We start from the raw sequence: 27431 nt of genomic DNA on the forward strand, positions 1-27431 counted from the left end.
GTTTGAGTACCCAGACATTTTGAGCACATGTTCACTGACAGACGAGTTCTCCTCCATCTTGCAAGCATAGAATTTATCGGAGGTCTCATACCTCTCGATCCGGGCGTTCTTCTGAAAGATAAACTTCAACTCCTGGAACTTCTCAATGCTCCATGACGCTCAAAGCGACGTTGAAGTCCCGGTTCTAAGCCATACAAGACTGCACATTGAACTACTGAGTAGTCCTCCTTACGTGCTAACCAAGCGTTCTTAACATCCCGATCAGCCGTAGCGGGTGGTTCATCTCATAGCGCAGCATTAAGGACATAATCCTTGTTCCCAGCTTGTAAGATTAGCTTAAGATTACGAGCCCAGTCTACAAAGTTGCTTCCATCATCTTTCAACTTAGCTTTCTCTAGGAACGTATTAAAATTCAGGGTGACTGTCGCGTGAGCCATGATCTACAACACAAATATATTCAAAGTGGACTTAGACTATGTTCAAGATAATTAGAGTTTAACTTAATCAAATTATTCGCTAAACTCCCACTCAAAAAGTACATCTCTCTAGTCATTTGAGTGGTTCATGATCCACTTACACTAGCTCAAGTCCGATCATCACGTGAGTTGAGCATAGTTTCAGTGGTAAGCATCCCTATGCTAATCATATCATCTATATGATTCATGATCGACCTTTCGGTCTCATGTGTTCCGAGGCCATGTCTGCACATGCTAGGCTCGTCAAGCTTAACCCGAGTGTTCCACGTGCGCAACTGTTTTGCACCCGTTGTATGTGAACGTTGAGTCTATCACACCCGATCATCACGTGGTGTCTCGAAACGACGAACTGTAGCAACGGTGCACAGTCGGGGAGAACACAATTTTGTCTTGAAATTTTAGTGAGAGATCACCTCATAATGCTACCGTCGTTCTAAGCAAAATAAGGTGCATAAAAGGATTAACATCACATGCAATTCATAAGTGACATGATATGGCCATCATCACGTGCTCCTTGATCTCCATCACCAAAGCACCGGCACGATCTTCTTGTAAACGGCGCCGCACCATGATCTCCATCAACGTGTCGCCATCGGGGTTGTCGTGCTACTCATGCTATTACTACTAAAGCTACATCCTAGCAAAATAGTAAATGCATCTGCAAGCACAAACGTTAGTATAAAGACAACCCTATGGCTCCTGCAGGTTGCCGTACCATCGACATGCAAGTCGATATTATCTATTACAACATGATCATCTCATACATCCAATATATCACATCACATCGTTGGCCATATCACATCACAAGCATACCCTGCAAAAACAAGTTAGACGTCCTCTAATTTTGTTGTTGCATGTTTTACATGGTGACCATGGGTATCTAGTAGGATCGCATTTTACTTACGCAAACACCACAACGGAGATATATGAGTTGCTATTTAACCTCATCCAAGGACCTCCTCGGTCAAATCCGATTCAACTAAAGTTGGAGAAACTGACACTTGCCAGTCATCTTTGAGCAACGGGGTTACTCGTAGCGATGAAACCAGTCTCTCGTAAGCGTACGAGTAATGTCGGTCCAAGCCGCTTCAATCCAACAATACCGCGGAATCAAGAAAAGACTAAGGAGGGCAGCAAAACGCACATCACCGCCCACAAAAACTTTTGTGTTCTACTCGAGCAGACATCTACGCATGAACCTAGCTCATGATGCCAATGTTGGGGAACATCGCATGGGAAACAAAAAATTTCCTACGCGCACGAAGACCTATCATGGTGATGTCCATCTACGAGAGGGGATGTGTGATCTACGTACCCTTGTAGACTGTACAGCAGAAGCGTTAGTGAACGCGGTTGATGTAGTGGATCGTCCTCACGTCCCTCGATCCGCCCCGCGAACCGTCCCGCGATCAGTCCCACGATCTAGTGCCGAACGGACGGCACCTCCGCGTTCAGCACACGTACAGCTCGACAATGATCTCGGCCTTCTTGATCCAGCAAGAGATACGGAGAGGTAGAAGAGTTCTCCGGCAGCGTGACGGCGCTCCGGAGGTTGGTGATGATCTTGTCTCAGCAGGGCTCCGCCCGAGCTCCGCAGAAACGCGATCTAGAGAAAAACCGTGGAGGTATGTCGTCGGGTTGCCGTGGAAAAGTCGTCTCAAATCAGCCCTAAAACCTCCGTATATATAGGGGGAAGAGGGGGAGCCTTGCCTTGGGGCTCAAGGAGCCCCAAGGGGGTCGGCCGAGCCAAGGGGGGAAGGTCTCCCCCCCCCCAAACCGAGTCCAACTTGGTTTGGTGGGTGGAGTCCTTCTTCCCTTTCCCACCTCCTCCTTTTTTTTCTCTTTGATTTTCTTTCTATGGCGCATAGGGCCTTCTTGGGATGTCGCACCAGCCCACTAAGGGCTGGTGTGCCACCCCAAGGCCTATGGGCTTCCCCGGGGTGGGTTGCCCCCCCGGTGAACTCCCGGAACCCATTCATCATTCCAGGTACATTCCCGGTAACTCCGAAAACCTTCCGGTAATCAAATGAGGTCATCCTATATATCAATCTTCGTTTCCGGACCATTCCGGAAACCCTCGTGACGTCCGTGATCTCATCCGAGACTCCGAACAACATTCGGTAACCAACCATATAACTCAAATACGCATAAAACAACGTCGAACCTTAAGTATGCAGACCCTGCGGGTTCGAGAACTATGTAGACATGACCCGAGAGACTCCTCGGTCAATATCCAATAGAGGGACCTGGATGCCCATATTGGATCCTACATATTCTACGAAGATCTTATCGTTTGAACCTCAGTGCCAAGGATTCATATAATCCCGTATGTCATTCCCTTTGTCCTTCGGTATGTTACTTGCCCGAGATTCGATCGTCAGTATCCGCATACCTATTTCAATCTCGTTTACCGGCAAGTCTCTTTACTCGTTCCGTAATACAAGATCTCGCAACTTACACTAAGTCACATTGCTTGCAAGGCTTGTGTGTGATGTTGTATTACCGAGTGGGCCCCGAGATACCTCTCCGTCACACGGAGTGACAAATCCCAGTCTTGATCCATACTAACTCAACGAACACCTTCGGAGATACCTGTAGAGCATCTTTATAGTCACCCAGTTACGTTGCGACGTTTGATACACTCAAAGTATTTCTCCGGTGTTAGTGAGTTATATGATCTCATGGTCATAGGAACAAATACTTGACACGCAGAAAAACAGTAGCAACAAAATGACACGATCAACATGCTACGTCTATTAGTTTGGGTCTAGTCCATCACGTGATTCTCCTAATGACGTGATCCAGTTATGAAGCAACAACACTTCGTTCATAATCAGAAGACAGTGACTATCTTTGATCAACTGGCTAGCCAACTAGAGGCTTGCTAGGGACAGTGTTTTGTCTATGTATCCACACATGTAAATGAGTCTTCATTCAATACAATTATAGCATGGATAATAAACGATTATCTTGATACAGGAATTATAATAATAATTATACTTATTATTGCCTCTAGGGCATAATTCCAATAAGGACATAATCCTTCTTCCCAACTTGTAGGATCAACTTAAGATTACGAGCCCAGTCTACAAAGTTGCTTCCATCATCTTTCAACTTAGCTTTCTCTAGGAACGTATTAAAATTCAGGGTGACTGTCGCGTGAGCCATGATCTACAACACAAATATATTCAAAGTAGACTTAGACTATGTTCAAGATAATTAGAGTTTAACTTAATCACATTACTTGCTAAACTCCCACTCAAAAAGTACATCTCTCTAGTCATTTGAGTGGTTCATGACCCACTTACACTAGCTCAAGTCCGATCATCACGTGAGTTGAGTATAGTTTCAGTGGTAAGCATCCCTATGCTAATCATATCAACTATATGATTCATGATCGACATTTCGGTCTCATCTGTTCCGAGGCCATGTCTGCACATGCTAGGCTCGTCAAGCTTAACCCGAGTGTTCCGCGTGTGCAACTGTTTTGCACCCGTTGTATGTGAACGTTGAGTCTATTACACCCGATCATCACGTGGTGTCTCAAAACGACGAACTGTAGCAACGGTGCACAGTCGGGGAGAACACAATTTCGTCTTGAAATTTTAGTGAGAGATCACCTCATAATGCTACCGTCATTCTAAGCAAAATAAGGTGCATAAAAGGATTAACATCACATGCAATTCATAAGTGACATGATATGGCCATCATCACGTGCTCCTTGATCTCCATCACCAAAGCACCGGCACGATCTTCTTATCACCGGCGCCACACCATGATCTCCATCAACGTGTCGCCATCGGGGTTGTCGTGCTACTCATGCTATTACTACTAAAGCTACATCCTAGCAAAATAGTAAACGCATCTGCAAGCACAAACATTAGTTTAAAGACAACCCTATGGCTCCTGCCGGTTGCCGTACCATCGACGTGCAAGTCGATATTATCTATTACAACATGATCATCTCATACATCCAATATATCACATCACATCGTTGGCCATATCACATCACAAGCATACCCTGCAAAAACAAGTTAGACGTCCTCTAATTTTGTTGTTGCATGTTTTACGTGGTGACCATGGGTATCTAGTAGGATCGCATCTTACTTACGCAAACACCACAATGGAGATATATGAATTGCTATTTAACCTTATACAAGGACCTCCTAGGTCAAATCCGATTCAACTAAAGTTGGAGAAACCGACACTTGCCAGTCATCTTTGAGCAAGGGGGTTACTCGTAGCGATGAAACAGTCTCTCGTAAGCGTACGAGTAATGTCGGTCCAAGCCGCTTCAATCCAACAATACCGCGGAATCAAGAAAAGACTAAGGAGGGCAGCAAAACGCACATCACCGCCCACAAAAACTTTTGTGTTCTACTCGAGAAGACATTTACGCATGAACCTAGCTCATGATGCCACTCTTGGGGAACGTCGCATGGGAAACAACAAATTTCCTACGCGCACGAAGACCTATCATGGTGATGTTCATCTACGAGAGGGGATTTCCGATCTACGTACCCTTGTAGAGCGCACGGCAGAAGCGTTAGTGAACGCGGTTGATGTAGTGGAACTACCTCACGTCCCTCGATCCGTCCCGCGAACCGTCCCGCGATCCGTCCCACGATCTAGTGCCGAACGGACGGCACCTCCGCGTTCAGCACACGAACAGCTCGACGATGATCTCGGCCTTCTTGATCCAGCAAGAGAGACGGAGAGGTAGATGAGTTCTCCGGCAGCGTGATGGCGCTCCGGAGGTTGGTGGTGATCTGATCTAGGCAGGGCTTCGCCCGAGCTCCGGAGAAACGCGATCTAGAGGTAAAACCGTGGAGGTATGTGGTCGGGCTGCCTTTGAACAATTGTCTCAAATCAGCCCTAATTGCTCCATATATATAGGAGGAGGGAGGGGAGGCTTGCCTTGAGGCTCAAGGAGCCCCAAGGGCTGCGCACCAAGGGGAGGAGGAGTCCTCCTCCAATCCTAGTCCAACTAGGATTGGAAAGTGGGGTCCTTCTCTCCTTTCCCACCTCTTTTTCTTTTCTTTTCTCTTTGATTTTCTATCCTTGGTGCATAGGGACCTCTTGGGCTGTCCCACCAGCCCACCAAGGGCTGGTGCGCCACCCCCAAGGCCTATGGGCTTCCCCGGGGTGGGTTGCCCCCCCCCCCCCGGTGAACACCCGGAACCCATTCGTCATTCCCGGTACATTCTCGGTAACTCCGAAAACCTTCCGGTAATCAAATGAGGTTATCCTATATATCAATCTTTGTTTCCGGACCATTCCGGAAACCCTTGTGACACCCGTGATCTCATCCGGGACTCCGAACAACATTCGGTAACCAACCATATAACTCAAATACGCATAAAACAACATCGAACCTTAAGTGTGCAGACCCTGTGGGTTCGAGAACTATGTAGACATGACCCGAGTGACTCCTCGGTCAATATCCAATAGCGGGACCTGGATGCCCATATTGGATCCCACATATTCTACGAAGATCTTATCGTTTGAACCTCAGTGCCAAGGATTCATATAATCCCGTATGTCATTCCCTTTGTCCTTCGGTATGTTACTTGCCCGAGATTCGATCGTCAGTATCCGCATACCTATTTCAATCTCGTTTACCGGCAAGTCTCTTTACTCGTTCCATAATACAAGATCCCGCAGCTTACACTAAGTTACATTGCTTGCAAGGCTTGTGTGTGATGTTGTATTACCGAGTGGGTCCTGAGATACCTCTCCGTCACACGGAGTGACAAATCCCAGTCTCGATCCATACTAACTCAACGAACACCTTCGGAGATACCTGTAGAGCATCTTTATAGTCACCCAGTTACGTTGCGACGTTTGATACACACAAAGCATTCCTCCGGTGTCAGTGAGTTATATGATCTCATGGTCATAGGAACAAATACTTGACACGCAGAAAACAGTAGCAACAAAATGACACGATCAACATGCTACGTCTATTAGTTTGGGTCTAGTCCATCACGTGATTCTTCTAATGACGTGATCCAGTTATCAAGCAACAACACCTTGTATATAATCAGAAGACCCTGACTATCTTTGATCAACTGGCTAGCCAACTAGAGGCTTGCTAGGGACAGTGTTTTGTCTATGTATCCACACATGTATATAAGTCTTCATTCAATACAATTATAGCATGGATAATAAACGATTATCTTGATACAGGAATTATAATAATAACTATATTTATTATTGCCTCTAGGGCATAATTCCAACAACTCAGCCCTTGCGGGCTACGTCATATGATGGTTTATTTTCAAAGGAGAAGAATGTGGAAGTCCCGAGCCGTCGCAAGCAATCGACCCGACACTTGGGGGCTACACTATCGAGATCAAAATTTCTAAAGTCCTAGGTTGCTGCACGCAAGACAACCCGGCCCTTGGGGGCTACATCACTCAATTGTTTCACGGATCATGAGGTTCAAACTGAAGACCCGACCCATCACACAATGATGAGCCGGCCCTTGGGGCTACACCAGTTGAAGTTTTATAAAGAATAAGACAGTTACAAGTCCCAGGCTGCTGCAAGCAAGACAACCCGACACTTGGGGGCTACATGGTCAAAGATATTATTGCAAACCACCAAGTCATCACGAACTGATAAACTTGGAGCTTGGGGGCTACAGGTAATATGGATATATCAAAAAATTGAAGAGCACTTTCAAGATGTCAATTGCGAGACCGGCTCAACATATTTTTATCTAGTTGAAGCATTGAAAGACCGGCTCAACATCACACTGTTTTCTTTATTCCCAATAGTTTGACCAATTCAATTGGAGTTCAGTTGTTTGACCCGCCATTATCAATCCTAACCTGACAACTTCGACGATCGCAACTTGACAAGCTCTAAACATCTTCAACCCGGAAGTATTCAAAGCTGGCTCAACACCAGAAGGATACTTTAAGTATAATATTTTGTCAAGCCAAAGCATTGGAGGCCGACTCAATGGCATATGTATTTTATTGCAAAGGACACGTACCTGCAAGATGATTGTGAATACGGCTCGAAGAAACCTGTATTTTCAAGGAGCCACTTCATTAAATCAACTCGGCCAATGGAGCAAGATGGTCCCTTAACATATTTGTTCAGGGGTGGACCCAGGAAAATAATTGAGAGGGAGCAAATAAATGTTGCCATATTCATAAACCAATGAGGCAAAAACATTCATGTAATCTATAAAATGTAGAGATAATCTCTTTATTATCCACATGGTAACCAAGTTCAGTGAAAGATGAAAGGAAACTAACCATTTGAGATAAAACTGAATATATCCATATAAGGGCATCTTGTTATGATACTGCAAAAAGAGCACACTAACAAATTGTTCTTGCACTTTAATCTACAACCCGCAACAACAAAGAAAAACATGATCAAAATTTAGGGAAGTGCAAATGTTGAAGAAGGCAAGAGATTTAGGAAGAGCATTACCTTTCGTTTCATCCCACGACGTTCTTTCACCACATGAAAACATTTAACTATCACTTCATTTGGAATTTTGTTCAACAATTCTTTTTCTACAAAGCAAATAAGGCTATGGTTCATGAAATCATCACTGATTTTGTTACGTAGAGCATTCTTCACAATCTTCAAGCTGAGAAGCACCTCTCAACGGTTGAAGTGGCAATAGGCAAAGTCAGTGCTAGCTTTATAAGTCGGTACACTGCAGGATAAGAAAGATGTTTCTTTGTAGTCACCATCAGTTCAGCCAGATCAGCAATATTACCCAAGCTAGCAAACCTTGTATCATGGGTTACATTATCCAAATAGAGATCAAGTTCATTCTCAAGACCTCCCAAATCACTGAAGTCATCAGGATAAAACTGAGCCAGTTTCATCAACTTCTCAACATTATGGTGGCCAAACTGATCACTTGGACTCAAAGCTGACATACAACAAAGTAACTTGGAATTGATAACATTGAATTTGATATTTAACCCTTCTACCAACATATCTATGACAACAAAGAACAATCGATCTGATAATGATGCTCATTGTTAATGCCGGTCCTTTGCCTTGTCTTCTTTGGATTCACATAATCATTCTCCAAATCCATCACTAAGATGTCATTCTTTTTACAAAAAGAACGTACCTTGTCTAGAAGATCATTCCAACCATGCTCGGATCTAAGCCTTTGTAGCTCTCTCTTAGTAGATTCCACATCTGATATGGCATTTACAATATTCATATCCTTTCTCTGAAAGGTTTTAGATAGCCCATTTGTTAAAGAAAATATAATCATCATCATGTGTAGATAGAATATAGAATCAAATGATTGAAATTATTTAAGAATCCCACTGGCTTGACGTTGTCCCTGAATAAATAGCAACACAAGCAATATGCATTGTCCTCTGCCTCACTATACTCTAGCCAATTACCACCATACTCCTCATACCAATCAGGATTGAAATACCTATTGATCTTCCCAATCACCCTTGGCTTAAAACTTTTCGGACGAGGTCGATGGGCCCCCCACATCAAGTATTTCCTTCATATATCCTGATGCTGATTCTGATTGTAATCTATAATCCCTTCCTTTTAGATGGATTCCTAGGAAGCTTCTCCAAATCAACTAGTTCGGGCATCGAGGAAGTTGTTGATTTCTTGAAAAAACTCTCCATTAGTTGTCCTGTAACATTAAGTGCCAAAAATTCAAGTGTCAATAGGAAAAATCTTTGAACTGATCTAATCACACAAACTGTTAAATTATACATACATTAACAAGACTAAGATGGTTTTTAACATAGAAGCAAACACACAAAAAGTTTGCATAAAAAGGTTCTAGAGGTTTACCTTGGTGTCAACTGAAATTAGGAAATTGCAGGACTGAAGAGATGAGATCAAAGTCGTCAGCGCCGGCGCCGTGACGCCTAAGTGTCGGTGTGCCGTTGCAACCTCGCCGGCCAGGAATAGGAGCAGCAAGGGACGGATGATGGAGAGTGTCGACGATGCACGATTGCGGGCATCGCCGCAATGAGCCGGTGAATACGCGACGGTTTGAGATCGAGGCGACTGCTTCCGTGTATTTTCGTAGATAGTGTTGGACTGTACGTGCGGGGCTGCTACTAGGCAGGGTTCAGAGTTACGCTACAGGTTGTGGCCGGCTGTTTTTGTTACGATGGGCTTCTAAAAATATCCAACTAATTAGGCTTAGTGGGGGCAGGTCATCACGCTTAGTGGGGGCATTAATGGATCGTATGGTAGCACTATAAACCGATGCAAAAAATCAAGTGGGGAGCTGCCCCATAGCTTATAACGTAGGTCTGCCCTTGTATTTGTTATTCTTATTTCAAGAGCTTACTATGAATAAATTCAAGCTAACCTAGGGGCTAATGTCAGGGATATACCCCACGGTGTAACCCGACTTGAAGTATGACCCGACTGGGACTTGGAGACTCATTGGCGACTCATACAATGACCTCGCAGGCGACTCAGATAAAACGACAAAGGCCCAAAGCCCGACGTACACCCCGACATAAGGCGACTCATAGAGAGGCCAAGAGGACCGACTCACAAGAGAAGGTCCAAGAAGAGGAAAGACTCCCACGAGAAGAAAACAAGACCCGAATTAGGATTCAAGAGAGACTAGTCCTAGTTTTACTCCTAGTAGGACTCTACATGTAAAACCTACCCATTCCACCTATATAAGAAGGGGTAAGGTGCCCCAAGAGGGACAAGTTAGGTTGAGTCATGACAAGTTTAAGTCATTAGAGATAGACAAATTAGACACCCGAAAGATTAGAGGTAGAGATTCTGCACCCTTGTGATCGAGATCATCATCTTCATTAATGAAACACAAGTATGACGTAGGCTTTTACCTCCATCGAAGGGACCAAACCTCGGTAAAATCGCGTCTCTCGATTTCGACCAACCCCTCTCAAGCCGCCACACAAGTGCGGTGGTTCCACACCTAAGTTCTTGTATGAGGACATATGCCGTGACAAAACCGCGACACTTTTCGGTCGCCGTTTCGAATCGAAGCTTGTCCGTCGGTCCGGCCGACGTAATGCCTTCCATGGCAAGGTCGTGGATGGGCTAGGCTTCTTCCTAGCCAAGCCTCCCCCCCGCCGGAGGTAGAGGAGGTGCGCCATGTCATCCGCTCGACGGCCGCCCACCTCAGTCGTTCTTCCGGCCGTGCATCGCCGAGCTCCCGCCTTCTTCTGTGCCGAGCTGCAGCCATCTACTGCGCTAAGCCGGCGCCGGCGCCCGCACTCTCCGCCGCCGAACGGTTGCACAACCCACAACCCACCGATTTCGTCTAACCCGCAGCCGGCTGAACAGCAGTCGCGCGACTATCAACAACTTTTTACATCTTGAGTTTGCTGAAGTTGCATTTTTACATCTCCATTCTGTTGGAGTTGACATTTCTTTAAAGATGTAAAAAACATTTTTTTAAAGATGTAAATTTTTTTACACTTCCTATTTTACATCTTTCAATTTGCAAAATGAGACCCTTTAGGGCTTGTTCGGTTTAATCCTCCCCAATCCATTCCAATCCCCTTACGCTTTAGGCCTTGTTCGGTTGTTTGAGAATTGAAGGGGTTTGGAGGGGATTGAGAGGGATTAGATCCCCTATCAGTCAAATTCCACTTCAATCCCCTCCAATCCTTTCAGGGCTTGTTCGGTTTAATCCTCCCTAATCCATTTTAATCCCCTTCAAATCCGTTGCAAGGAACAAGGCCTTAAGGAATTGTCTTGACAATAACAACTCGCCTCAGCCCCCCCATCTTGCAAATTCGAGCCCAGAGCCCACTCGCAGCAGGGGATTGTTCCGTCCATGGCCATGAGGGTCGACTCGGCGATCCTCGCCGTCGTCATCGCCTTCCTTCTCCCCCTCCGCCTGCTCTCCCTCTTCACCCGCCAGAACTCCTCCGGCAGCGCAGGCGACCTCCGCCGATCCTGCGCCGCCCTCGCCATCGCGGCCGCGCTCCTCGCCACCTTCTTCGCCCTACCCCGCTACGACGGCGGTCGCACGGGACAGTGCGCCGCCTCCGTTGGTTCCGCTTGGGAGGAGGGTGTCGGCCGAGAGGTTCGGTTGGAGATCGAGCAGCTGCAGCTGCAGCTCAACCGATTGGGTACGTTAGAAATTAACCGATTGGGTTCTTTTTGTTAAGGTTATTAATAGAGTGGAAGTGAAATTGTTAAGATTAATACTACTACTATATTTCTGTAAAGTGAAAGTGAAATTGTTAAGGTTAATAATACATTACTAGGGTTTCTCGGTACACATGTACTCTTCTGCCTATGCCCAAGAGGATGATGGTTCCTCATGAAAATTCCTCAATTGTGCTCGCAGAATCGTTCTGGAAAAACAATGCAAAAGCACCGGATGACAAAGGTGATGCTTCAGAGGAATATGTCGAGGTTGTGAAAGCGATGGGACTGGACATTCAGGCTCTGATCAAGGAACAAGAAGACATCAAGGTATATGCGTCTGGTGATTGGGTTCTCGACAGAACAACGTATCAATTTCCAAACACCCAGTAGTTGGTCTTTAGTTTTTAGTCTTCAGAGTGCCATCTTCTTCAGTTGCACAAATTACTTCCATGCTTTGGTGACAGATAGCTTCTGCCATCCTTTAACTTTGTTTCAGACACATAAAAGCGTTTGGATGATTTGATTATCCATCGTATCAGGTGACAGCAAAGTAGAGCTTGTGCGTGTGTTAATTTAATGAATTTTTATAACATCAAGAAATTACGAAAAAACTGCCGCTTCAGCACACTGTTTTACTCACTGCAGCCAAATTAAGGGGAACACAATGCGATAGATAGTGATAGAGTACGCCATAAATGAAGTGGCGGATGTGAAATTTTAGTGTGCTGTTTGGGTTGACCTCCTCGCTGAAACCAGAGCCCATGCTGGTGAAAAGAATAGCTATGCCAGCTGATATAGTGGTGGTGAGACTTGCCATAAATAAAATATTATCTTGCATGGTAAATTCATGATTCCAACTGCAAATTCAACTAGCATGGAATCTGAGTCTGACATACACATGTTCGGGCCTCGGGCTATGTTGTTCGGGGGATTGTAAAGATTGTAACTAGAGCAGTGTTAGCGGAAGATTCCGTTTTCGAACTATTTTGGCACCATTTTTTTCAACCTGAAAACAATCTTTATATGTGCTACAGATGAATTTCTGTCCTCTTTTCGTTTTACTCTTACTGGACATTTACATCCCAGAGTCGAACTATATAAAGTGCACTCTGCCAATCAGTATTGTGCATGCATGCAGCCACCTGTCATTGGTCTCATATACTAGCACCTACAATGCTTAATTTAGGGACCATTGGGTAACAAGTAGCAGCAGAGCATTATCATGTCTAACTTGGTAGAGCAAAATAATAAGTCACCTGATTAGGATGATGGCACTTAGCCACAAAATTAAACATATATTAAAAATGATATCAGGGGTATAAAATCATTTTCCTACCCAGGTGTAACTATACACTGTAATAGAATGTATTTTCCCATATATCATATATTTATTTATGCAAATCATTACTGCATTGTTATTTGACAGGGAAATAAGTTGATTTAAACCTTGGCTTAAATCTTGAGCCTAGCAACATCGTGCAGTACATGTTACCTTAAAACAACTTCGTTATGTTATATTGGACACTTCACAGTTTTCTTAAAAATAATGTAACAACTGAAGTATCATGCATTGACTTTTGTCCCATTCTATCTTGTAGGAATCATTATGGAGTTCTGGCAGTACTATCAACTCAGTCGAAAATGAGGTTCCTCCCCCCCCCCCTCCTCCCTGTCTCTCTAATATTTGGGTTTACCAATAGAAATGTTGTTGCCACTCATTAGAAAGATTTGTTTGGGTCAATATTTTTTTTACAGTAGATTAAATGGTGTAGCTCAATTGTTGACATATTGTGTGTTAGTGTCGACATATTTAGATTAAACTGTGTAATTGTTGTATTTTACCGTCTAATTTGACGGTAGTTGCATAAATTACCACGGTTTAGAAACCTTTGCACATAACAATGGATATGGTACCAACATTTGTGCTCTGGGTTTTTTGTCTTGATTTGACATGATCCACAAGGTGACATCTCGAATCCACTTCCAGGTGCCATGCTAGAAACGAGGTGACATTGATTTTTAAGATCTGACGGTGATGAGTGGTAGGGCAAAGCATTTCTAGGAATGTGTCATCGTTGATGTTGATACCATGACAAGCACCTGTGTAATTGACTCAGCTATCATGTTCGAGAGCGGATGTGGTGGCTAGCCTCTGACACCACACACTTTAGAAGTTATGCGTGAAGCCGTAGTCAAGCAGTGTGAGTATGTGCCGCCAATGCTCACTGCACATGATCATCACCTCCCATTTCTCGGCCTTGGCATCCTCTTCATAGTCCGAGAATGGACCAACCTCCACGATAAACAGTTTTTTGGTCTCCATGATAAACAGTTTCAAAAAATGCAGGCGAAGATGTGAGTTTAGTTGTAGGCTCTTCTGTATCTATGCTGTGTGATTTTGAGAGTCTTTTCTTGAGGTGCTCATTTCCCGGGTATGGCAATAATAGGTTCGAATTCTGGCGGCAGAATCCAGAAAGATGAACTCTGATATTTACAGCGTGTGGTCATTGGCCAACGATACAGAGAAAACGGTTGAAGCTCTACATTCAGATGTCCAGAAGGTATGTATTTCTAGGTTATCTCAGCATGATAGTCTTTATTTCATACTCACAGATGATTCACTTTTTTGTACTCTTCATCAGTGTATATGGTTTATTAACATCTTATAGTGGAATTTGAAATTTACATACATTTCTCTTAAAGTAAAAGAACTGACAATCTGTCTTCCAAACATTAGTGCATAAGAAGGTTCAGGTATTGTGCTGTGTTATTTAGTGAAGTTCAACATTTTACAATATTGTTTGTGAATGTCCTAATCTCAACTCATGTTTTTTATCTATTGAGAATCTATCATGATGATTCCTTGATGTGAAAAGATGCATATGCACCCCCTCCCCTCCTGAAATGTTTCTTACATGGGGCAAACAACTGTCATAGAGGTTAATAGATCACCACGTATGTTGCACCTTGAGAGTTCAGAACGCAAGCATGCAGTGATATGAAGAAATTACCCCGGGGAAATGCTACACTTCGAAACGGTCTTAGCAATACTGGCGTTAAAATCCCTCAAATACCAGTTCTGCATGAGCTGAAAGCTTAGCAATTTCAACAGTCATAATTGATATGTATTGCCTCTGTTGAAAAATGCAATCTGAATTTTGTTTTCTTCATTCAACCAAAGTCAAAATTAATACTAATATGTTTCAATCTGATTTCTGTTTTCTTCATTCAACCCAAGTCAAACTTAAAGAAAAATGAACACTGATATCTTTCGAAATACTTAGATTGGATGCTTGAGCACACATAAATTTGTCTTGATAAGTATTTTCACAGTATATAATATTGTTGGATCAAGGTTATATATACACATACCGCCAGGACTGTATACCTCAATATAAAATAGTAGTCAATTTTGCATTTTGTAGTCAGGGTTATATTTTGATTGGAAGGAGCATTACCATGGGCAGTAAGGGGTTTCTTATTTTTCATGGGTATTCTTTACTGAATTTACTGAAGCACATTGCAGACATAGTTTTGGACCACTTATATTCCCTTGTCTTGTGCTGGGTAGTAAATTTAGTTTTAGTTTCAGGCTCTCCTCTGTTGATGTTTACTTCTATTGTGGTACTGTGAGTTCTTTCAGAATGCTGTTTCAGCTAGTCATCTGGTTGGTATAACAGGCTCAAATTCTAATGGATGAATCAAGGAAGATGAACTCTAATACTCACCAGATATGGTCATTGGCAAAGGATACAGCAAAAAAGGTCGAATCTCTGTATGCAGATGTTGCAAAGGTATCATTGTCATGGCTAATGTCTGTTTTGGTTATCTTAATTTATGTGTATGTGTTATTTCGATTGAAGTTTCAGATCTAATTTAAAATCTAATATTTTTGCATTTGAACCTTGGTAGACAAGAAAATTTAGACCATTGTCTTATCTTCTTTAGCCAAAAGGAACTTCCAACATAGAATGTATCACCACTGGAAATGTTATTTGTCTTTAGCATTTCTCGTGATGAGTGCACGTTGTGGATTTAAGTGTTCCTTTTCTTGAATATGCATCTAAATGCACACTTCATTGTGTATCTATACCAATATAAAAAGACCAAAGGGGCGGATCCAACAAATATCGGCCACCAATCCAGGTCAATCCAATGACTTAGGTTGCTCCAATGGTGAGCGCTCAACATGTTTAGCGTGCATTTAATATCATACCAAATATCAGCTACAATGTTAATCACATCATCAACACGCAAATAATATTCTACCTAATATTTCCGTGTGTAATTAATATACTGCCTAATATCAATGTGCATTGCACGTACGGGTTTACTAGTTAGAAGAAGAACCCCATAGAAGGCGTGATGAGTTCACATTGGGAATTTAAGAACTCATTACTTGAACATGCATCTATGTGCGCGTCATTTACGTATTAGGATACCAAAGAACGCGCAGAATAGAAATCACCAACAGTGGCAGGCGGCTGAAAAAACCACAACCCGGCAACAAATGAGAGAAGCAAAACAAATTATAAGCCAAAAAAATAGAGAGCCAAAACTGCCCAAAAGACTGCACATAGAGAGGTGAGCCATAAGCGACTTTGTGCACCTCTGTTCCAGGCAACATCCAGATCCGAGCATCATTTGCAATGGCCCCAACGACCGAGCTATCTGCGGTGTTGCCACATGAAAGAAACATGTATTCCTTAGTTTTCGGAGCTGCCAGATTGTGAGGATGATCAGCGACCTGACTCCTTTAACCGTGCGTTCAGCAGCAGTGAGCAGCCACCATTTGAGGCCTTCCCCGGGTATGCTCATTTTAGGGGCCACTTGGTTCGTAGGAATTCACTGTATCTGAGTAATATAGACATACACCCTTTGGGTGTTTGGTTGGCTGGTTTCGGTGAGTATGGTTTGGCTGGTTGTGGCTGCTGTTAGATTTTCTGGATATTGGATCAGTGGATAACCATGAATACAACAGTTGTTGTTTGGCTATTACTTGTAGCAGCAGTGAGTGTATTAGCATTTCATATCCATCGCCCCAGTATTGAGATTTTTGTCTAACATGTTCCTTTTGGCATAACCAAATATCTCTAGTTTTCTTATATTACTCCCTCCGTCCCAAAATTCTTGTCTTAAGTTTGTCTAAGAATGAAGGACTTTACTAGGGAGCGGCGCCGCATTTTAGTCCTCCCGTACGGCGGCTAGCTTCCATCCATTCCTTGCATGCATGCAACATTAGACAAGTATGGTATTCTTAAATATTCTTTTGATTTTACATTTAAAAAAGATTTATCTCCCAAACCGTTATCTCAATTAATGATCCGCTTTCACCACTGACTTTTTCGCGACGAGATCTTCAAAACTAGATCCCATGTCGACATGTTCCGATAACTTTTGTTTTCGTCGGTACTTTCCAGATTATTATCACTTTTTTTTTCGAGAAAACGCAAAAGCCTTGCGTTTCTTTGCATTGAAAAGGGGGGGAGTTTACAGCCTCCGAAGAGGTGGTGACAACACGGTTACAGCAGGTCTAGTGGACATCCCAGGTTGGGGGCAAGGCTACCCTAAGCCCTTTGTCCCCTGCCCGAGCCCAACACCTAACCTCATCTTGTATCCTATCTAAGAGCTCGTTTAGCGAGGGAGGGATATGATCGAACACACACGCGTTCCTATGCTTCCATATCATCCAGGGGACCAGCAGCGCGACAGATCGCAGTGTCTTGCGGAGCGGTGGTGGGGTGGCGTCTCTCGCCCTACTCCACCAATCCTGGATGGAAGCGTCATGCACCGGCAGAGGAACCGGGAGGTGCAGCCAGGACAGCGTCTCATGCCATGCCTGCCGCGCAAAGGGGCAGGAGATCAGCAGGTGTTGGATGGTCTCTGGCTCTTGGTCACATAGGAGGCAGCGAGTGTGGTGAGGGAGCCCTCCGCGCGCAAGCCTTGCCGCAGTCCAGCATCGGTCCAGATTCGCAAGCCAGTGGAAGAACTTGACTTTCGGGGGGGCCCAACCTTTCCAGATGAGCTGCCAAGAGTGGCATGTCAATAATCCATGGAAGGTTGCCCGGTAGCAAGACCTCGCCGAGTAGATGCCGTTGGCCGTCCACTTCCAGATGAGCTTGTTCGGCTCAGAGGACAGATTGGTGCGTGCGACGAGCTGCCATGTCCTCAAGTATTGGCCTATCTCCTGCAGGCCCACCACACCTCTAATATCACGGGCCCAGGCATTGCCGGCGATGCCTTCCGCCACCGTCCTCGCTCTTCTTCTGTTCTTGGGGATGCATAGGTATAGGAGTGGTGCAAGCTCGCGTATTGACCCATGCAGCCATCGGTCCTCCCAGAACAGCGCAGTGAGGCCATCACCTACTATCATGAAGGTGGATGCATGGAACAGGCCGCGCTCCTCAGGGGAGAACTGCAGGTCAAGGCCTTGCCATGCACGGTCGGCATCCGTCCTCGATAGCCAGAGCCAGCGGAGCCTGAGCGCTAGCCCCGTGCGCTCCAGGTCTCGGATGCCCAGCCCGCCGTAGGCGAGCGGCCGGCGGACTGTGCGCCAGTTTACGTGACAGTGTCCTCCCATCGCGGCCTCGCACCCAGCCCAGAGGAAGCCACGCTGGATCTTCTCAAGCTGTTTCAGGGTCTTCTTCGGGGGCGTAAGGGCCAGCATCTGGTGGATCGGGATAGCGCTGAGGACAGATTTAACCAATACCAGCCGTCCCGCCTTGTTCATGAGCCATGCTTTCCAGGACGGGAGGCGGCCTGCCACGGCGTCTACCAGTGGCTGCATCTGTGCCGCTGAGGGCCGGCGAGTGGAGAGCGGGATGCCCAAGTAGGTGATGGGCAGACCCGCGGGCTGGCAGCCCGGCGCCTCCAACAGGGCGTCGCCATCCGCACCCCCATGCAGGGTCGTGGCTGAGCTATTGCCGTAATTCACCCGCAGGCCCGATGCGGTCTCAAAGATGCCCAAGATGCTCTTCACGGCAATAACCTCCTCCATCTCAGCGTGGCAAAACATCATCACGTCGTCGGCATATAGTGAAATTGCCGGAATGCTGCGGCGGGGGTGCAGGTGCCGAAGGATGCCGGTCTGGAGCGCCCTATGCATGAGGCGGGCTAGCGCATCGACCGCCAGGACAAAGAGCAGCGGTGATGTGGAGTCACCCTGGCGCAGCCCGTGACGGTGCCAGATCGACGGGCCGGGCACACCATTGAGCATTACACGCGTGCTGGCCGAGGAGAGTAGGATGGCCAGCCATTCCTTGATCCTATCTCCGAAACCATATTGGCACAGGACCTCGAAGAGGAACGGCCAGGATATGGAGTCGAAAGCCCGCGTGAGGTCGAGCTTGAGCATAATGCACGGCGCGCCCAGGTGGTGGAGCATCCGCAGAGACTGCCTGACGAGCATGAAGTTGTCGTGGAGCGTGCGTCCGGCGATGAAGGCGTTCTGGTTGCGGCTCACCAGGCTGTCAAGCTTGGGAGCGATGCGCAACGACAGAACCTTCGCGAATATCTTGGCGACGATGTGAATCAGGCAGATCGGCCGATAGTCGCCCAGCTTGTGGGCATCCGCGCGCTTGGGCAGCAGGGTGAGCAGGGCTTGGTTGAGCTTACCAAACCCTCTCCCTCGAAGCGCATAAAGCTGCTCAAAGACGTCCATGATGTCTTGCCTGATGATGCACCAACAGGCGCGCAGGAATTTGGCGGTGAACCCGTCCGGCCCTGGGGCCTTGTGCGGCGGCATGCGGCTCACCGCAGCCCAGATTTCCTCGGCTGTGAATGGCTCGTCCAGGCTGTCCAGATGACCGGGCATGATGAGCTGCTCTAGGTCAAGCGTGTGCTCCCGGTCCACGGCAGTGCCCAGAAGCCCGTCAAAGTGCTCGAATGCAGCCTGGGCCATCTCCTCGTGATAAGACAGGACGTGCCCATCGACTAGGAGGCTATGCACGCGATTCTTCTGGCGGCGGTAAGTGCACTGCCGGTGGAAGAAGCTCGTGTTCGCATCTCCCTCTGCGAGGAAGGTGATACGGGCGCGCTGCCGCGCGATAGTGCGCTCCAGGGAGGCGAGCCCAAGGTATGACAGCTTGAGCTGCCTGCGCAACCAATCCTCTGACGGGGTGAGCGGGCGTGTCTCCATCGCGAGGTCGAAGCGGGCAATCAGCTCGCGAGAGATGGCCAGCTTGTCCCGGACGCTGCCCGTGGATCGGGCACTCCAGCTCGTAAGGGCGCGGGCAGTGGCCTGCAGGCGTCGAACCAGCCGCTGGAAGGGGTCGGGGTCATGCACCGAGCTCCAGGCCGTGGCGACGGTGTCGTGGAATCCGTCGAGGCGGAGCCAGAATTCCTCGAAGCGGAAGCGCCTATGGGCCACGGGCATTGGAGAGCAGTCCAATAGCAGCGGGCAGTGGTCGGACACGACGGGTGCAAGGCAACGGAGGTGGCACTCTCCATGGTAGTCCTCCCACTCCGAGGTGCATAGTACCCGGTCAAGGTGCACGAGCGTCGGCGGCGATTGCTCGTTGGACCAAGTAAAGCGGCGCCCGTTGAGGCATACTTCCTTCAAGGCAAGGTCATTGATGACACGCCGGAATCTGCCCATCATGCGGCGATTCAGGTTGCCCGAACTCTTATCAGCATCCCGGTAGATGAGGTTGAAGTCGCCACATAGCATCCATGGGCCCTGGCATGCAGCGCGAATGTCCCGCAACTCTTGCAGGAACAGCAGCTTCTCGGGGTCGCCTTGGGGGCCATACACCGTGGTAAGCCACCACGGGGCGCCCTCGGGCGCGCGCACCTCGACCGTGATCGCGTTTTGAGTAAATAGGGGGTCGGAAATGGTGACAACCCTAGTTTTCCAAGCGATGAGAATACCGTCGCGGGTGCCGTCGGCCGGGAGATAGGTGGAGCCATCGAACTCGGACCCAAGGGTGTCCAACACAGTCGACGAGCAAATCAACTCCAATTTTGTTTCCTGAAGACATACAATGGATGCCCGAGTAGTACATAGCAGAGAGCGTATCGTCGCAGCGCCTAGCGCGCGAGTTTAAGCCCCTAACATTCCAGACGGCTATCTGAGGACCTGGATACATGGGAGAGAGATCGACAACAGTCGCCGCCAGCCTAGCGCGCAAGGACCATGACATCACCCGCCGGCGAAACCATGTCAACAGGAATAGCTCGGTCGACCAAGGCGGCCATGGCCTGCAGCACTGGAAGCCCCAGCGGCATGGCGAACATGTCGTCGTAAGCCTTCATCTCGATGGCAGTAATCTGCTGGTTCACCCCCACAATTCCAAGAGTGCGCAGAATCTGCACCACCGCTCGTCGATCTGATGCGCAAGGAGCCGTGGCTTTGGCGTCGGCGGCTGCGGAGCGTCCCCTCCTGGGACTGAAGTTGAGTGCAGGGCGCTGCCGCTTCCCGGGAGAGGGCAGAACAACATCAAGCTGTTTGGTGGCCGCGGAGAGGAAGGCACCCAACGTCCAAGGCTGGCTGGAGGCGTGGCAGTTGTGCCGTCGCTGCAGGGTGATCGGCGGCGAGGCGAAGCGCCCTGGGACCAGAGCACGGGTGCTAACAGCGCATGGTAAGGATTCCTGCCTGAGCGAGGGTCTCTGCAAGATCGAGAGGCGCCCTGGGCAGGGGGATGGGCCCGGCACCACGCTCGGGGCATCCATGGACGGCGCGGGCCTGTTCTCCCCGGCAGACGTGGCATCCAGCGCGGGCGCATCGACAGGCGCAGCCCCAGGGGCAACGATATTCCCGGGCCTGGTCCCATTCGCCGCAGCACATGCCACAACAACAGCGTGCCCAGCCAGGTCAGCTTCCGCGGGTGCAGGGGCAGGAACTACAACACCAATCTCCACGGGCCCCGGGGTGACAGTTGTGGCCGGTGGGGTCTGGCCGGGTGTGGCCGAATTGGCGGGAGCGGGCAGATCGCGTCCCGCCTCCCCGTCGTGGGTGCACGCGTGGGCCTGCTGCGGCTGGGCAGGGTGAGACTGCGGCGGGGCAGGGGGGCAAAGGAGATCCTCGCCCCCTTCGGTCCAGACAGGGCTGCAGGAGGGACAGGGGAGATCATCACATCTAGTTGCTTTGCAGGAGCCGGTCGTGGTTGGCCACGATCCCGACAAGGCGTGGGATCGGCCGCAGTAGTGGCGGGCCTGGTCGGATCATCCTTGGTCAAGGGCGAATTTGAAACTGCTGCCCCATCCGGTCCACGTCCAGCGAAAGAGTGCATGCCACCTGTCCCGCTGCCAGCCGTCGCGTCGTCATCAGCGGGAGGGTTGTTGGCAGCTAGCGCTGGGGCCACCGGCAAAGCGGCTTTGGTCGTTACCGCGGCCCCCTGTCTCCTTCCTTTCCTGGCGCCGTGTCGCGGGCGCGCGGGCCCCTGCTGACCGGGCCAGGCTAGCGTCCCTTGGCGTGTGGGGCGGTGCCCCTGTCGCGATGCAGCCGAGGACGACCAGGGCGCGACCGTACAGACACCGTCGGAGCGGCCGGAACCGCCGTGGGCGTGCAGCACCAATGCGTCCACCGCCATGCCATCCGCCCGGCCGGCCTGCGCCCCGTCCGTATGTCGACGTTTGCGGCCGCGCCGGCGCGCGCGTCCAGTTCTGGGGCCATGCCCCTTGCTCGGACCAGAGCCGTGCCTGCCAGTAGCATCATCGGCCTCGCCGCCATTGCCGGAGGTCTGGGCAACGGCCGGAGCGACCCTAATCAGCTCGGCCTTGGAAAGGGCGATGGCCACCGGAAACGTGAGCATCCTGACGGCCGACGCCTCCGAGGGCACGCGGCCGGGCAACTGCTCGACAATTTCCAGGACAGCGGCGCGCCGAATGGCAGCCGGGTCGTGCGCGCGCCCGGGGATATGGAAGACCGCCATGTCTTCGCGGGAACGAGTGCGAGGATGCAGGCGTTCGATCCAACAACTGTCCCCCAGCAGGTGTTCGGCAGTGGAGAGCAACCAGGCGTGAGCGGGGATGCCGCGGAGCTCCAGCTCGACGCGGTACTCGAGCTCGCCGGCACCGGCGTGGGCAAGCTTGCACCAGGGCCGGAGCGACAGCGAGAAGCAGGCGGAGCTGATGAAGTGCTCGCCGCGGAGCCGCCGCATGATCGCCAGGGAAGAGAAGATGATCAGAAAATCCTCGGGGTGGTGCAGGTGAACCGTGAAGTCTCCCTCCTCGAGCTCGAGGGAGCCGAGAAGCAGCGCGGCGACCTCGTCGACGGACACGGAGGGGCGGGTGCCCGTGACCGAAGCCACCATCGCACGGGCGAGCACCAGCTCAGCCTCGTCCATCTCCTCGGTCTGCGCCATGAACACGCGGGAGGGCGCGTCCGCGGGCGGCCTGACCCGAGGCGAGGATGGAGCTGGAGCCAGCGGGGGGCAGGGCGCGCCGCTGGGGGAGGGGCACCGCGAGGAAGCCGGGCCTGCTGGTTCGGGGCGTTGCGCGGGGACCGCTGGGTCGCGGCCGCGGGCCGCCTGCCATCACAGTCGCGGGAGGAGTGACTGGAGGCGAGGCAGCGGCGGCAGCGAATATCGTTCGGGCAATCCCGGACGCGGTGGCGATGATCGAGGCACCTGAAGCAGAGGCCCGCGAGCTCCTCGGGGGAGGGGCTGCGGCGGCGCGGGGGCGAGGGCCTGGCAGGGGCCTCTCGGCACGGGCGACGGCGATGCTCCCGGCGGCGAGCCTGCTGGAAACCATCGGCGTCAAGCACCGGCCCGCCCGAGACACGGTGGACCTCCGAGCGGGGGCCAAGGCGGTCTTTGGCGGGAGGGCGGGCCGCGGGAGCGACGCGGCCAGGAGCGGCAGCGGCCGGCGGGGTGCGGGCGACGTCGCTGTACAAGCGCGCCGACGACCCGCTCTCCGAGCTAGAGCGGCAGTCCCCATAGGAGACGCGCTCGCCGGAGAGGGACGTCCGGCGGTCGACAGGGTCAGCCGGCACCAGAGCCATGGCGCGAGGGGGCGGGGAGAAGCGCGGGGAGGGTTCTGCCGGCGGGGCAGTCCGGGCGGCGCGGCGCGGTGGCTAGGCAAGCGGGGCGCGGAGGGAGAGGGGAGCGGAGCGGGAGCGGAGCCATCCTCTTATCTTCCATTGCCGAACGCCGGTCGATTATTATCACCTACTTGTCACATTATTTGTTACATAGTTCTCACATTAAATCAACTTGGTTATCAGGTTTATGAATGTCGATATACTCCACTAAAAAACTTGATTCATTGTACTTGTGCTGATTCATGCATTTACTTGCTTATTGTTAGTGTTTTAACACCCACGTTTTAGCTTCACATAACATTGCAATGCGTAAAATGTATAAAAGTATTGTCCTGATAACTATGTCTAATTTTTATGACAACTATACACCCGTAAGATGACACCTATGATGACATAAATGTGGCAACTAGGAACGACAAAAAAAAATCAACGAAACATGTCAACATGGGATCTTATTTTGAAGGTCTCGTGGAGACGAACCTAACGGTGAAAGCGAATCTCAAATCAAATTATTAATCTGTGAGATAAATCATTTAAAAAAAATTAAAAGCATTTAATGCGATGATATAAGCATGAGGTGGAAGATTTTTACATGCACATGGGGCTGCGCGAGCCGCTGCATGGAAAAGCTGTAGAGCGGCGCTTCTCTTTATAATTTCTCAAGAATGAATGTATCTAAATACTAAAACGTGACTAGATACATTCATATCTAGACAAATATAAAACAAGAATTTTAGGACGGAGGGAGTATTTATTATATACCAAGAAGCAATGATAATTATGAAGTACAGGTGGATGTAAATGGCTATATCTCTGTACCTTTTTGCAGTTGCCACATAATTATCTTGGTAGTAGGTTTTATTTGGAACTATTCATGAGTAATATACAGTACATGGCCCTGCGTGTGGTTAGACTGTAGGTTATTCCACGCTGTATTAATGCTTGCTTTTGTGTGCTACCTCGGGAACTAGAATTTGCAACTAATTGTGGGTGCAGGTGCGGCCCTTTCTGAAAGCTGTTTTCAGCTGGCCATCTTACGGTTATTTTGATTAGAGGTTGAAATTCTAACAAGTGGACTATAATTATAGGTTCAAACTGTAATTGACATATCAAAAAAGATGGAGTCTAATATGCACAAAGCGTGGTCCTATGCAAAGCAAACAGAGAAGAGGGTTGAAGATATATATTCAGATGTCAAAAAGGTAAGCTTATGTGGGTTATGTTCTACTTTACTTTTCTTGAATATACGCAGGAGACATAATTTTCTAGTCTATAGTTTTTTTATTTTGCATACGTTTTATTTAGATTCTCTGCTAACTCTAATTCGAAACTTGAACGTATTGATAATTCTCTTATCTTAGCAGATAAGAATGTCCAGACCAACTTGCTATGTTAAGTACTTCCTCTGATCCAAAATGTAGGCCTTTTAGGACATCGACAGGGTCTTCGAGATGGTACTTTGACCACCCAATTCTGCACAAACATCTTGTCTCGCATAAAAATAGTAATACTCCCTCTGTAAAGAAATATAAGAGTGATCACTAAAGTAGTGATCTAAACGATTTTATATTTCTTTGCGGAGGGATTACATTATGAAAATATATTTCATGACAAGTCTAATAATATAGGTTTGATATTTTGGGTGATGGTAATTCTCATTATATATAGACGGTCAAACTAGTTGCAGATTTTCAAATGGTTATGCAGCCTTTTGAGCAATACAAATGGAGTGCCAACCCCAACAGACTGTTTGTGTCCCCAGTTAGACACTCCCATTTGTTCGTACTAGGATATTCCCAGCGGGAGTAGAACTGCGGGTACTCCACCATCGAAAAACGTGGCGCCCTCTGGTGATTTGAACATGTTCCGTTGGGTTGAGTAGGAGGCCTTGTCACAATCTCCAGCACAAATTCGTATAGGTTTGAACTTACACATCTACCTGCTCACAACTGTACTAACGTCATCTGTTCAGGGCTTCAAGAAGAAGGGGGTGAATCTTCCATCCTGGATGAAGACTTGATGGACCAGCATTGGGCATTGGCCTGGGCATGGAGTAATGTAGAGAAGCCACCCGGCCTTGCGTCAGCGAATCTGCAATGGCCCTTGATATTGTAAGACACACTTACGGTCCTAGTATTACGACGCTTATCGGCTTTGTGGACATGGTCATGATGTGTTTCTGATCTGACTTGCTCACTTCCTGTTTCTGTGCCGTCATGGTATGTATATATTGATGATGTACAGGGGTAATGCAATAAGATGCAACTTTCAGGACTCCGTGATATGCTCCCTCATGAACAGTAAAAACGAAAAAATAATAAACAAATTAAAAAAAATCTGTTTTTTTTGTAAACTTTGACAAATGTTTTGTATGCTTGCAATATTTCAGCTCGAAATAACATTTGTGGAAGTCGTGGCAAAAAAAAAAAAAAAGCTCCAAAAACACTAGTTTTGAATACTTTTTGGACTGTTGACTTTGTTTTTTTTGTCGTAACTTCACAAATGTTATTTGGGGATGAAATTTGGTATGCATGTAAAACATTTGGTAAAGTTTGATTAAAAAAAATCAGAATTTTTTGTTTTTTTACTATTTTTTTGTTTTTACTGTTTACAAGGGAGCATTTGAGCTCAGTAGTAGAATAGGACTTTCGCATTATCTCTCTTTATATTACTTCCTACATAAGGTTTCCGCCTTCATCCCTCCTCCAACCTTACCTAGGTTTTCTCCTCCCCCTCTCTGTATCGATCTTGTTCTTCTCATCTCTGATCTTTGCACTGGTTTTCCTTGAAAACTGCTTCAGCTGGCCTACCTTTTATTGACTTACCAAATAAAATTTTCTTTTCTTTTGTAAATCAACAAATGCTTATCAAATAAGGGTTTATCAAATAAAATCCCATTGCAACACATGGACAATTATATAGTAGAGTTTAACATGTGACAAAGGGTCAACAATGTACCCCCAATCGATGCAAAACATTGGTTACAGAGCATTATATAAGACACTTATGGAGAGAACGTCATTTTGGTGGGTGAGCTCATGGGAGCTCAAAAATCTAAAAAAAAAAATCAAAATTCATTTTTTTCGTTTTTTTAAGTTGTCCCAATAAATAAGGATGTTATGTTTATGTGTGTAAATTTTAAAGATGAAATACATTGAAATGCGATCTGCAAAAAAATAGACAAATTCATGGTCTGGAAGGATGAACAATATCATGTGTTAAAAAGGTTTAGATTTGTTATTTTTTACTCAGCACTCGTTTCAACGTATTATGCCCTGGAAATTTACACACGTGTTATACCTTCATGCATATTTGTATTTTTTAAGAATTTTCTGAAACATAAAAATATAATTTTTGATAAAATTTGAATACTGAATTTGGAGGCCTTCATGGATGCCGAGCTCCAAAAGCAATTTTTGGCCTATGGATCTTTAGAGTTGACTTTTGTTCAACCGTTTGTCTAGCCAGCTGAACCGAGCGCGGGTATACCTTGCTCGCTAAGAGAAGTTTTTATTTTTTGAGGCAAGATTTTTTTTTTTGAAACTTTCTCAGGGAGAAGCTCCCTACGAGAGCTACCACCGCCTGAAGGAACGCCCTAGTGGTCTGGCTCAGCAGCAGGTTTGTATGTTTATTCACTCGATCTTTTTTTCATATTTTTCAAAATATGCAAAATACATATATTTCAGAAAATACTCAAGTTTTGAAAAGCGTTCATCAAATATTTAGAAAATGTTCATCACACAAATTCCAGAAATTTTTCGTACTATTCAAAATAATATCCATGACATTTCATAAATGTTTACACGTGTCAAAAGATATGTTCTTGCATCTTTTAAACATGCTTATACAATGTAAAC

At 47.5% G+C, this 27431-nt stretch overlaps 1 protein-coding gene across 1 annotated transcript; it reads left to right on the forward strand.

The window, feature by feature from the left end:
* The first annotated feature begins 11200 nt into the window (after nucleotides 1-11200).
* On the forward strand, nucleotides 11201-25851 carry LOC123445106. Its single transcript, XM_045122043.1, has 7 exons — nucleotides 11201-11572; nucleotides 11794-11921; nucleotides 13193-13240; nucleotides 14042-14155; nucleotides 15275-15388; nucleotides 24663-24776; nucleotides 25547-25851. The coding sequence occupies exons 1-7, from the start codon at nucleotides 11275-11277 to the stop codon at nucleotides 25592-25594; spliced, it is 864 nt and encodes a 287-aa protein (XP_044977978.1). The 5' UTR covers nucleotides 11201-11274; the 3' UTR covers nucleotides 25595-25851.
* Nucleotides 25852-27431: the final 1580 nt, after the last annotated feature.

The sequence above is a fragment of the Hordeum vulgare genome, chromosome 1H (genome assembly GCF_904849725.1).
Source record: "Hordeum vulgare subsp. vulgare chromosome 1H, MorexV3_pseudomolecules_assembly, whole genome shotgun sequence".
NCBI lineage: Eukaryota > Viridiplantae > Streptophyta > Magnoliopsida > Poales > Poaceae > Hordeum > Hordeum vulgare.